The sequence below is a fragment of the Trachurus japonicus genome, chromosome 16 (assembly GCF_045865225.1).
Source record: "Trachurus japonicus isolate A0001 chromosome 16, Traja_1.0".
In the NCBI taxonomy this organism is placed as follows: Eukaryota; Metazoa; Chordata; class Actinopteri; order Carangiformes; family Carangidae; genus Trachurus; species Trachurus japonicus.
The window spans coordinates 28621807-28635742 of record NC_140922.1 but is presented as its reverse complement, the minus strand read 5'-3'; the positions used below and the strand labels follow the sequence as shown (position 1 = coordinate 28635742).

Below are 13936 nucleotides of genomic sequence, written 5' to 3'. Positions count from 1 at the left end.
ATAAGTAAATCCAGCTTTTTTTTGTTTTTTCCCTCCTCTGACTTCTGAGCTTTAAAGACTTAAACTACTAATTGATTGTTGTTGTATTGATGCTTTAACTTCAACAGAGCGTTGGGTTCTCCACACTCACACTTGATGCTACACTGCCCTCTTCTGGACAATTGCGGATGGGTTAAAGCACAAATTAAAGGGATAGTTCACCCAAAATTCAAATTGCACTCATTATCTACTCTCCCTCATGTCGACTAAGGGCTGGGAGAAGTTTCAGAGTCCTCCGTGGCTTCTCTGAGTTACAGGGGGTCTCGGCGTAGCAGTGCATGTCCATACTGTATAACGGTTGCAAATGGATACCAACTGTCTTCGTAACAAAAAGACACACCAAAAAACATCCAAATACCTCCATAGTGCTCGTCCAATTTGGACGAACCGGGAAGAGGAGCTTCCGCTACAAACAAGCTTGAAATATAGACTTATTTAATTTTTTTCGGAACAATTTCGCATTTCGGGGCTTCAATACAAGACCGACATTACATACGAGCAGCATGGAGGTATTTGGATGTTTTTTGGTGTGTCCTTTTGTTACGAAGACAGTTGGTATCCATATGCAACCGTTATATATGGACATGCCCCCTAACTCAGAGAAGGCACGGAGGACTCTGAAACTTCTCCCAGCCCTTAGTCGACATGAGGGTGAGTAGATAATGAGTATGATGAGAAATTTGAATTTTGGGTGAACTATCCCTTTAAATAGTGTAGATACATTAGGGTTAGGGGTCAGAAGACCATGGAAAACTGATGAGGAACTACAGGTCAATCGTCTGGGACAATCCCAGGACTTACAATATTACAGTTTATTACAATATATTACAATATTTCTCATGTGCAACTCATAGTTTCCTTGACCTGTGGTGTGTAAAATGTAACATAAAAACTATAGATAGATACACACCAGTAAAGATCAGGTGTGAAGCTATGACTGGAAGGGGTGATGAAACAAGACACAAACTCTCAGTGCATTGGTGTTTATTGTTAACAGTCATATAAGAAGTGAATAAAATATGGTGTAATATTAAAAATATATAATTTACATCTGGTAACATGATGATAGAAGAAGAACATAAGTTAACAGGACTAAATGTCAGTGAACTGATTCCCACATTATTATTATTACTGTCACACCACGGTGCAAATTACTTTAATGTAGGCTATACTGCATTAAAATATCGATAATGGTGATCAACATACATGAATGTACAGTGTTAGTGAACGTGTCCTCGGGGTCACATGGTTCAAGAGGTCAACCGTTAAATCGGGGTCAAAATACTGAGGGAGTTTCTACTTGTTACTCACACTGCGGTGTTGTAATGTAAACTAGTGTGTGTGTGTGTGTGTGTGTGTGTTGTTGTTGTTGTTGAACCTGTTGGGTTAGGGTTTGTCAGTCAAGAAGAGCCAAAAGGATGAAGAACAGACGAGGTCATGAGTCGTTGGTATCGAGGTCAAAGTCAGATTCATTCAGTCGTTGATCTGTTTGATTTGGTCGTAACGCCTGAGGTCACGCCTGTGTTACTGAGGACAAACGGTGATTTCATGATGATGTAGCAGCCACAACCCTAACCCCATCAATAATTTACATTTTTTACATTTTATTTGTTTAACTGTTAAATTTGGCCGCAATTCAACGTCGGCTGTGATTCGTTGCTAGAATGTGAAGCGAACTTCGAAAGAAAAATGGCGGTATCTCAACCAAAAACCACCAAATCTGGACATATTTAGTAATTATCAATGAACAGAAAATTCAAAAATAATAATCTGAGAAATTGTTTGTAACTCTACAACTAATAAAACAAAGTAGTAAAAAAAAAAAAAAAAAAAAAAGTACAATATTAACAGGAAGTTATACATAGTTTACACATCGTTTTCATAGTTTAACAACATATGGTTTAAAACAATCATAACATTTGAAATAAGCCGTCAAGAGTTTTGTAAAATAGTAGGCTACTTTTAATTTAAAGGGCTGACCGCTGAAATTCTACAGTTAAACCACTGAAATCTGACATGGGCAGAGTTAAACGAGTTAAATGTCTGTCTTGTATTAATGTCCATTCAAACAATTCAGAGCTAAACTAATTAAAACAATGAAACTGGAAGTGGGCGTGGCCAGACGTCAATTAAGCCAATGAAACCAGGTGTGGGCGGAGTCGGAGACCAGGCAGGCTTTTGAACCCGTAAGTTACGACTTCAAGTCACGACTTACGACTTTGTAGTGTTCCAGGCAACCCGTAACTCGTGTTTTTCTGACCTGTTACCCGTGAAAGTGCACTATAACGGCAGTCAAACTCGTAACTTCCTACCTGTGAACTCGTACCAGATCGAACTGGTACGAGTTCATAGGACGGAAAAACACAGGTGACGGGTTGCCTCACTGCAAAAACTCAAAATCTTACTAAGAATATTTGTCTTATTTCTAGTCAAAATGTCATTTCTAGTCAAAACAAATCTCATTATACTTAAAATAAGACTCATCACATGAAAAGTAGCTTGTTTTAAGACACTTTTTTACTTCTTTCAAGCATATTTTTACTTAAAATAAGTAGAAAAAATCTGACAGTGGATCAAGTTTTTCTTTCTTGTAACAAGCACAAAAAACTTGCTTTGACTGGCAGATTTCTCTGCTTATTTCAAGTGAAAATTATCTAAAAACAAGCTAATTTTTAGGCGATGAGTCTTATTTTGAGTGGAAAGAGATTAGTTTTGACTAGAAACGAGACATTTTGACAAGAAATATTCTTGGAAAGATTTTGAGTTTTTGCAGTGCTGTGTAGCCGATGTTATCTGGCCCTCTGCGATGTGTTTTCGGTATGGACTGCCCTAGGTGGGGTTTGAACCGGCGTGGTCTCCTGCACCGCGGGCAGCGATGCAAACCATTTTGCCAAGAGGTCAATGACCGCTTGGCAATCGGGTCTGCACATCCTTTATGGGTGTCTCCGTTACACCTGGAACGCACCATTAGCTACATGTTTCTGGTAAAGATACGAAGCGAAGCTAGCCAAGTATCCCAATTGTGAGTTTATGTTCCCTGTGGGATTGTCGGTCCCTGTAGCTGCACTTTCGAGAGTGATGAGTCGGGTGGAGACGAAGAAACGGAGAAAACAGGTAAAACAGTGTTGGACTGAGACTGGCTGTTTTAGCCAGTAGCAGAGCGAAAGGTAGCGGAGCTAGCGCGGGAAAGATGTCGGCTCATCTTCAGGATGGAACTCTGCAGGGTACAAACAAAAGTCTCAGCACATCACAGCTCGGAGGTTGTGAGTGACAGCGACTGGCAGGATTTATATTTCATGGGACGGACGTAAAAAATGCAAGAGGTAATTTTAATTGGACGCAAAATTAGGAACGCCTCTCAGTGCAGGATGAGTCATCAAACGTTTGAATTTGTTTTACAGGAAGAGAAAATACATGTGAAAATACTGAGATAATAGCTTTTTGACATGAATTTGGCAAATATCAACAGATAAATGAATAATTAACATGTGAATAAAGGATTAAGTCTGGGCCTTGAGCCCTTGTCTGTTCACGGCTGTTAAATCAGCAACATTAGGCGAATTGTAGGTGGAGTTAAACATACGTTGAGCTAATGAAACCGGATGAGAGCAGAGTTAAGTTAGCCGAAATTAGACGTAGGCAGAGTTAAATGAAAGCGCCAATGAAACTCAATGAAATTAGACATAGGTGGAGTTAAACATCTGTCAAACCAATAAAACCTGATGTAGGCAGAGTTAAACGTCTAATAAACCAATGAAATCTCATGTAAGTGGTGCTAAATGTCTGTTAAACCACCAAAATAAGATGTAGGCAGAGTTAAACATGTAATAAACCAATGAAATCTGATGTAGGCAGAGTTAAACGTCTAATAAACCAATGAAATCTCATGTAGGTGGTGCTGAATGTCTGTTAAACCAGCAAAATCAGATGTAGGCAGAGTTAAACGTATAATAAACCAATTAAATCTGATGTGGGTGGCATTAAATGTCTGTTAAACCACCAAAATCAGATGTAGGTGGAGTTAAATGTTTGTAAAACCAATTAAATCTGATGTGGGTGGCATTAAATGTCTGTTAAACCACCAAAATCAGATGTAGGTGGAGTTAAATGTTTGTAAAACCGATGTAGTTGGGCTTAAACAGCTACTAAACCAATGAAATCGGATGTAGTTGGGCTTAAACAGCTACTAAACCAATGAAATCGGATAGGCCGGAGTTAAAGTTTGCTGCTAAACTCCGCCACGCTCAGCAGGCTGCAGGGTTACATGGTAACCTCGGCGTGTTACCAAGCAACAATAACGTTACGATGACAACAGTCAAGCAAGAGCACAGCGAGCGATCAGCTGCAGATTTGACTCTTGACTTGACTCTGCACAATACGAGGCTCTGTACGTGACGACATGGCAGCTGCTGCTGCTGCTGCTGCACGGCCAAGAGGACATCAGTGCTACTCTGTCAAAAATAAGTTTAACATTATCTGACCCCGGTGCAGATTTGCATAGACTCTCTAAAATGAATGGAAAACCAGCAGCTGCCTGGAGTGAGGAGGACGACTCTTGAGGGGGAAAAAAAAAAAAAAAAAAGAAGCAGATGTTTGTTTTCTGTATAAAGTTCACAAAGCTGCAACTGTGACTGTGTTCTTCTTTTGTGTGCCGTCGGTCATGAGACAAACAAGTGATCACTGAATGTCCCTGACGTCCCAAACGAACGACAGAGGGAACTCCTTCATCTCTTTGTGGAAGACCTTGTCGAACCTCTCGCTCTGGGCCACGGTGAAGTGGTTCTTCCAGTCGCCGATGGTCCCTGACGACACGAAAACATGATGGAGAGAGAGAGGGAGAAGGTTGTAGTCATGAACAAACTAGTTCTTGTTTTTCAGCCCTGTCAGGATTAGGAGTACATTTATCGCCATCAGGGATCTGTTAGTTGATAGCATTGATCCAAAATGAAAACATCAATCAGATATCTATATATATATTGTCATTTGTATCCCTACACTGCAAAAACCAAGAATATTTGTCTTATTTCTTGTCAAAATATCTCATTTCTAGTCAAAACTAATCTCTTTTCACCTAAAATAAGACTCATCACCTAAAAAATTAACTTGTTTTTAGATCATTTTCACTTGTTTCAAACAAATTTTCACTTGAAATAAGTAGAAAAATCTGCCAGTGAAAGCAAGTTTTTTGTGCTTATATTAAGGAAGAAAAACTTGCTCCACTATCAGATTTTTCTACTAATTTCAAGTGAGAAATAATCTAAAAACAAGTTAATTTTTAGGTGACAAGTCTTATTTTAAGTATAATGAGATTTGTTTTGACTGATTTGAAATTACATTTTGACTAGAAATAAGACAAATATAATTGGAAAGTTTTTGAGTTTTTGCAGTGTAGGGATACAAATGACAATATATAAAGATATGTTATTGTGACAACATTGACTTTTTGCCCATTGAATCAGTGTAATGCCTCATTCCTAGACAAATAACCAAGTTCAGTTGCATTCGATTGAAAACTCCTTTGGGATACTATGACCTGGACAAATGAGAATATGCACAGGCTTTACCAGTGTAATAATAATAAATCATAATTTTGACAGGTTGACAATCTGCAGGTTGACAGTTGAAGCTCTTGAGTATGATATCATTAGTAGTAGTAAAATATAATGAGCTCCTCATTGCACCCGAAGCAGCGAACGCACTCCTCACCTTTCCTCATGAACCGGCCCTGGTGGTGGTTGAGCAGGTCCACCGGCACCTGCTCGTAGCTGGCCTGAGGGATCTTCCTCATGTTCTTGAAGGTGCTGTGCTTCACCACGTCGGCCAGCTGCTCCTCCGTCAGCTCTTTACCCAGGAACGAGGAGATCCTCTCCACCGCCGTCTGCAGGTCCTGGACGCAAACACACACACGGGACCAAACACCAAATGGTCAACAATGATGATCCATCTTTAAAGAGGAACTATGTGGGATGCGACTATGCAAACCGTTGTGCCAAGAGGTCAATGACCGCTTGGCAGTCTGGTTTGCACGTCCTTAATGGGTGAGTGAGTGCACCTGGTTACATATGCTAAATTTTTACCTTAATTAAACAGCTTTTGAGTAATTGTGATGGTTAAATCAATGACTTGTAACTAGTTCCAGGGAGAATGGAGGCAGGATTTATATTTTTTGGGACGGACGTAAAAAATGCAAGAGGTAATTTTAATTGGACGCAAAATTAGGAACGCCCCTCAGTGCAGGATGAGTCATCAAACGTTTTAATTTGTTTTACAGGAAGAGAAAATACATGTGAAAATACTGAGATAATAGCTTTTTGACATGAATTTGGCAAATATCAACAGATAAATTAATAATTAACATGTGAATAAAGGATTAAGTCTGGGCCTTGAGGCCTTGTCTGTTCACGGTTGTTAAACCAGTGACATTAGGCGAGTTGTAGGTGGAGTTAAACGTCTGTTGAGCTAATGAAACCGGATGAGAGCAGAGTTAAGTTAGCCGAAATTAGACGTAGGCAGAGTTAAATGAAAGCGCGGCGGAGGCTCTCTGCCTTCCACCTAGCGTCTCTTGGCTGAAAACCAACCTTGTAAGATCAGAGCCTCTGACCCGGTGTCGCGTCTCTGTGGCACCGCGACATAAACGCGTAACCCATAATCTCTTGTTTATGACAGATAAGACTACACAAATATACACATGGTAACATGGTATATGATAAATAACGTTATCCGCCGCTCTATTGATTGATTTCTCGCCAGCTTCGTTGTAAACAAATGCACATGGGCGGAAGGAGGGTTAGCAACACAGAGGAAAAAGCGACCGGACTTGCATAGTTCCCTTTTTAAAGGGCATTTCCAGTAGTAATCAATGTTTACCTCAGATATCAGGTCACCTATGATCAGTTCATTTCATACCGCCCATACTCCCAACTGCAGCGTGTGGACGTTTATATTCAAGGATCTTTCGTTTCTTCAATGTTCATTAAACAAACGCCTCAGAGTCCCTCTACTGCTGTGTTTGTTCTCGGACCCGGAAAGGAAGTCCGAATTTTGATTTAATTTGATTGTAAAGCGAATTTTAAAAATTTAAATGATGGTCAAAAGGATGTTACTTGCGACCACAGAACAATTTTAAAATTAGTCCGGATTAATGAACATTGACTACGACTGGAAATGCCCTTTTAAGAACAGACATTACACCACGTGACAGGAAGTTTCTAGACTGAAATGTCGTGATTCATCCACCTGGATCATTTCTTCATACGTGATGAACAGCATGTTCATGTCGTCCTTGTGTGAGAACCAGGTCTTCACGTGATCAAACCAGCTGCCCCCGAACACTGCAAACAACGAAGCACAACATCAGTTGGATCGATGCTACTAACTCATTGAGCCAATGTTAATATTTATTTACACTTCCCACACTCATCATGAGGAGGTGAAGGACAGAGAACATCATTCTGCTCTCACCGTCTCCTCTCATGAACTTCTCGAAGAAGTCGTCGAAATCCTTCGGAGTCTCCAACATGTTGGCGAGTTTGTGGAAGTGGTAGTAGGACACGAGGACGTCTTTGGGGTTTCTCGCCACGTAGATCACCTGAAGATGTCAAACAGCAGCAGGGCATCAGCGTTGTACATGCAGAAGCTCCATCCTGTTGTTCACTGACTTTTAAAGCAGAAGTAAGCGATCCGGTCGTTTTGGCTAATGCTGCGTTCCAGGCAGGCTTTTGAAACCGTAAATTACAGCTTCAAGTCACGACTTACGACTTTGTAGCGTTCCAGGCAACCCACTCGTGTTTTTCCGAGCTGTTTTACCTGTGAAAGTCACTATAACAGCCACTCGTAACTTCCGACCTGTGAAGTCGTACCAGATCGAACTGGTACGACTTCACAGGTTGAAAAAACACGAGTTACGGGCTGCCTTGAACGCACCATAACATCTTGTCAGCCGATGGAGTTAGCAGCCCCCGCCCTCGACCCTACGTCACCACATTCAGGCGCATCCCTTGGCTGCACACACAGCCCTTCATGCCGTTCTCTCTCCTCATTGGATAAAAATTGTAGGATACGAGAAATGTTTTCTCCTCGGCTCAGAGCAGAGCAGAGTGACTGACAGACCCGTGTTTCAGTCCAAACACTCTATGTAAGTGATTGCTGTCGGAAGAGAGAACTATTTAAGACTTATATTAACACAAAAATATCGCTTACTTCTGCTTTAACTGAACTCCTACAGATCTAAGTAACGCTGTGTTTGTGCTTCAATCCTTCTGGGGGTCTGATCCGATAGCGGCCGCTCAGTGTTAATGAGGTGATTTGGGCGTGCACCGTTTCCTGCAGCTACAGGGCAGGAAGTCACAAGACCAACAACAACAACAAACACGAGGGAGCGGGACAAAAGGATAAAGAGAGAGCGAGACAACAAAGTGAACGTCCGGGGGGTTCGTGTTGTGTTGTGGCTGGAGCAGCAGGGTCGAGCTGGAACAGAAAAACACTGATCCAGGACCAGCGCAGCGGCTAAACTCACTGTTGACTAAATCTCCACTGTGCACGACACAACAGAGAGGCCGTTTCGGGTGTAACTTCACCTGTGGGACAGATGTTTCACACAGATTTTTCTGTTGTTTAGCCTTAACATTTAGTTTTAAATGTAAAAAAAAAAAAGGAGGAGTACTCAGAGCCCCAAAGTAATCTGTTGTCACTACAATTTTTAATTTGTCGTGACCTGATGTAGGCACTGCATCAATCAGTCAGTCGATGGTGCATGAAAAATGTTATGCCAGATGTTGCAGCAACCATGTATTATATTAATAACACTTTTGGTAACACTTTATAGTAAGTACACACACACTATTAGTTAAGCATTAATAAATACTGAATTCTTCATTTATAATGCATGAATACTCATTACTATGTAGTTTATAATACAGTTAGTGCTTATCAATGAAGAGTAAAACATTTTTAACTGTGTTTATAAACTACATACTAATGAGTATTCATGTGTTATAAATTATGAATTCAGTATTTAATGCTTAACTAATGCTTATAAAGTGTTACCACACTTTTAACTGTTTATTTAATCTCTCAATGTTTATCTTTTCCTTTCTATACTCACTTTTGAGTTTTGGTATTCTGTTCACATAAAAAGTATTTACTATGATGAAATAAGAAATGCTTGGTTCAGCTGTTTCTGACTCAGAATACCCTGTAGTTGTTCATTCATGTCACTTACAGTATCCCAAAATAGCCTAAATTATCGTACTGTCACCCTCCTTTGGGATTTGTATGGTAGCAACAGATTCTTACCCTAGAGAGAGGAGATAAAAATACACTAATGTCTGTGCAAGTTCTCATTTGTCCAGGTCAAAGGCTTCTCTAGGCAGCTGAATCAAGTCAACTGGACTTATACGAACTGATGAAGCCACTTGGATAAGGAGCGAAACTAAGTCCAGTTGCCTAGAGACTACACACACTAAGATGTTGTTTCCATCTTCTCAAGGCTCAACGCTTTAGATAAAACACTGTAAACATGATGCAACAACAAGTACAAAGCTTCATTGTGTCTTTCTTGCAGAGCTGACCTTTCCCCGCTGGTTCAGAGCCGAGGGCATGAACCGATGGGGCAGGTGGGTGACCCTCAGTCTGGGCGACGGGGCGCTGACGAACGCCTGTCTGTTGCCGGTCACCTCGATCCAGGGGACGAGGTCGGCGTTGGAGAACTTGTTGTGCTTGTTGATGGCCGCCACATCTCCTTTCTGCTCCAGGAGAAGAAGGATCTGCTGCATCCAGATGGTTCCTGGTGGACGGAGAGAGGAGACAGACAAGACTCATTTAGGGCTGGGAATCTTTTACTATCTCACGATTCGATTCGATTTGGTTCTGAGTTTTGGGGCTACAATTTGATTCAAAACGATTTGATTCCTAATGATTTCTGCTTCAGTCTATCGGTGTGCAAAATGATCCTCATGATCTACTCCAGTCTGCTTTGCAAGACAGAATGACTCAAGTGTCTTTTTCACATTTATTGAGTTTTAAACATTTATCCATGCTTAGATGGAATTGTTGAAACTGTTGCATAAAAGCAATATCACATATTGCTTAAAGGTGTACAGAAAAGAAAACTGAATTTGAGCCCACTCTGGATCATAAAATTAATGTGATAACTCATCTTTCAGACGATGTAGGCCAAACTTTGTGCAAAATTCTATTTTTGAGTAAATCCGGGATGAAAGTGTGTATTTTTTTTTTCACATTGGATAATGCAGGCGCACGGATTATGCGTCAGCCTGTACACGATTCATCAGCCACTGATATTGGATCCGTAATCCGTCATTCAAACGTCTGAGACACACACACACACACGGAGCTCGGTCTCGCCCCAAGCTTTGAATATCCCGCCCGCTCGATAACGACCAATCAAATTCGTTTTCCTTACTCGGGTAAACTTGTGCTGCAGCTCGTGACAACTCGGCGCGACAAGCAGGACAAACGGCCATTTCTGTACACCTTTAAAGCAGAAGTAAGCGATCCGGTCGTTTTGGCTAACTTCCTGTCAGCCGATGGAGTTAGCAGTACCCGCCCTCGTCCCTACGTCACCACATTCACGCGCATCCCTTGGCTGCACACACAGAGAGGACCGCCCCTTTATGCCGTTCTCTCTCCTCATTGGATAAAGGTTGTAGGATACAAGGAAAGTTTTCTCCTCGGCTTACAGCAGAGCAGAGTGACTGACAGACCCGTGTTTCAGACCAAACACTCTATGTAAGTGATTGCTGTCGGAAGATATAACTATTTAAGACTTATATTAACACAAATATTCCGCTTACTTCTGCTTTAAACATGCTGCCTTTTAAATTCTAAGGAAATGGAGGCCGACAGCCAGCAGAGTTGTTTCATTTTTTTTTTTTTTTTTTAATTGATTGTGGGACATTTTATATCGATTCTGAATCGTGTTAAATGAGAATTGCGATTCTTATGTGAATCGATTTTTTGGCACACCCCTAATATCCAGTCTCTCTGTGTGTGTTTACAATGGCAGCAATTAGGTCAGGCCCGGTTTCTCTTGGAGTCGTTTCACAATACTCGTGTGGCTGATGTTCGACTCCCTGTCCCCTGCAGGAATCAGTTGGTCACACACACAAGAGCAGCACATTCATTTAGAAATGCTGAACATACTAATCAGGCATGAGCGAACTAAGCACCTGCTTGGGGCCCCGTGACTATTGGTGGGGCCCCAAAAAGGCAAGAAACTTTTTTTAAATTGTAGTGCGTAACTTTAGAGAAACACTGCGTGAATACAAAAAACGTATTAAATTATTGTTGCATTTCAAATTGTTGTTGCGCTTTTCTGTTGCAGTATGTTTAAAACCCAAAATTTTTTTAAAAGCAGATGATGTGTTTACAGTAAATGCATTGTCTGTTGGTTTATTTTGTTACTTTTAGTCGACCTAGGTGAGATTCAGTATCTCTTTTGTTTCATTGGTACAGTCGAGAGCTATCTATCTTTTTTTGTCTATCTGTCACTGCACTGTCTGTCTGTCTGTCTATCTATCTATCTATCTATCTGTCTGTCTGTCTGTCTGTCTGTCTGTCTGTCTATCTGTCTGTCTGTCTGTCTATCTATCTATCTATCTATCTATCTATCTATCTATCTATCTATCTATCTATCTGTACTATATCAATTTGAAGATTAAATGTAAACCCCGCAGGCTGCACTTTTTAGCTGAATTTGGTGCCATTTCAGAATAAAAACCATAGATGGGTAAAAACCTGCCAGGATATGATGATTCGTAACGATAGAGTAATAAAATGAAATAGTATTATTGGCAGTAATAGAGGGCACCAAAATAAAGATTTAGCTTAGGGCCCCATGGAGGCTTGGGCCAGCCTTGTGTTTCACAATACTCGTGTGGCTGATGGTTCGACTCCATGTCCTCTGCAGGAATCAGTTGGTCACACACAGAAGAGCAGCACATTCATTCAGATTTCATGGTGCTCAGAGGTTTATTACAAACTGTGGAGCTCTAACGCATCATTGTGTCTTATACAGTAAAGTAAACTGGCCATCTTTATATGTGCGCCGGCTCGGCCATTGGTATATGTGCTGATCTACAAGGCTTGAGATGATTCCATCTTATTTACAGTATCATCCCTTTTAATCTTGAATAATAGGGCATTTTAGGTCATTTTACTGTTCCTATAGAGGTCAGAACAGAAATGGGGAAGAAAGCTTTTAGATTTTCTGCTCCGAGTACATGGAACATTTTGCAGTCAGAGCTCAAACTCCAAAGTCTGGTTGGTATCTCTGAATGAATTCAAGTCCACGATAAATTCCATTACATCCAGGCTTCAGGAGTGCAAATGTTTTATTTGAGTGCAAATGTTTGACTAATCTTGTAGTCCTTTTACGTAACTAATTTTGAAAATTCAATTATTATATAGTTATTATATAATTATTTGGCAGGGGGGAGGCCATGGCTGTGGATCCCCTGCCCATTAACCCATCAATCAGCCAATCATATCTATTACATCCGGTTTTGCCTGTTCACCTGCTGGCTTTAATCAACATCCCTTGTTCTTTTTTTTTTTAGTTTTTTTTTGTATGTTTTTACTTTAACTTGTATTATGAGTATTTTAAACTATTTATTGCACTCTAGTCCGTACTTTCTCTTTTTCTCTTTTCTTTCTTGGATATGTGTGCCATTGTTGCTCCTGTAGTGTACAGTATTTTGAATTTTTGAATTTATTAAAGGATAGCTCCTTGAGATGTAGCATCTTATTTTCAAGGGGGTCCCTGAACAAACATATACATAGAACACACAACATCAACAATACACTACATTACATTGTAGACATACATAACATGACAATACAACAAATACAGACATTTTGCTCACACACTCCCACATACCACCCCTACCCCCATAAATTTAACAGAATAGAAATATTAAATAACACAGTAGTATGTATTGTGTATGTATGTATTACAAGTACAAAGCAGCTGATACGACGCCACTTGCCCAAGACAAATTTCCCTTCCAGGACAAATAAAGTTTATTTGATTTTTTAATTGATTTTTTTTGTTATCTATTTGTTTTTTTGTTGTTAATGCGACGATGTGTTGAAACTGCCATTCTTGGCCAGGTCTCTCTCTTTACAAAAGAGATCTTGTATCTCAATGGGACAAACCTGGTTAAATAAAGGTTATAATAATGATAATAATAATAATAAGAAATGCTGAACATACTAATCAGCAGTGGCCTTAAGTTCTCTCCCACTGCGTGACACTGGATACAGCAGCGTGTGTGTGTGTTTGTGTGATGGAGCCTGGAGCCTCCTTGCTGTGTGTTTATGTGTGTTTATGTGTGTATATGAGTGTTTGAGTGTGTAGTATATGTGTGTGTGTGCGCAGCGCCACTCCTCCACCTCCACCTCTGTGCTCCTTGCTCCTCTCTCTACTCACCTGACTTCGGGTAAGTGACGACAAACACGTCAGAGTCTCGGATCTCCAGGTCGTGGATCTGGTCCACGTCCTGCGGGTCGTGGGTCCCGCTGATCAGCTTGAAGCCTCGGTGCGGCACCAGCTGGTGGTTGTTGTTGTCGGTCGTCGTGGCGCCGTTTAATCCATCCATAATGATGATGATGATGATAATAATAATAACTGGAGCACAACAACACAAGCACAGGTGTGTTTTCTTTACCTGTCGTATATCTACTCAGCTCAGCGTCACACCGACACGCTGTGTTTACATTAGGCTCCGCTCGCCAGCAGAAACAGCAAAAACCCTGTTGTTATTAACTCTATGGAGTCATTCAGCTGCAGAAAGGAGTTGCTCTGCTCTTCTTATAACTAATGATCTGAAATGCGTCCGCGCGCTCTTCCTACCTGCTGCGCTCGAGCCTCTGGCCG

General features: G+C 40.8%; 1 protein-coding gene across 1 annotated transcript; it reads right to left on the bottom strand.

Moving 5' to 3' along the window:
* Nucleotides 1-4631: 4631 nt before the first annotated feature.
* On the bottom strand, nucleotides 4632-13936 carry LOC146972579 (amine sulfotransferase-like). Its single transcript, XM_085802986.1, has 6 exons — nucleotides 13490-13936; nucleotides 9609-9823; nucleotides 7501-7627; nucleotides 7276-7370; nucleotides 5746-5926; nucleotides 4632-4841 (listed from the first exon to the last, which is right to left on the bottom strand). Exons 1-6 carry the CDS (start codon nucleotides 13656-13658, stop codon nucleotides 4717-4719), a joined length of 912 nt encoding a protein of 303 aa, XP_085659112.1. The 5' UTR covers nucleotides 13659-13936; the 3' UTR covers nucleotides 4632-4716.

Coding starts and splice junctions, on each gene's coding strand:
- LOC146972579 (XM_085802986.1), bottom strand. CDS start 13,658: ATGGATGGATTAAACGGCGCCACGACGACCGACAACAACAACCACCAG. Junction 5,927..7,275: donor CGTATGAAGAAATGATCCAG/GTGGATGAATCA, acceptor GTTTGCGTCCAG/GACCTGCAGACGGCGGTGGA. Junction 4,842..5,745: donor GGGCCGGTTCATGAGGAAAG/GTGAGGAGTGCG, acceptor TCGTGTCGTCAG/GGACCATCGGCGACTGGAAG.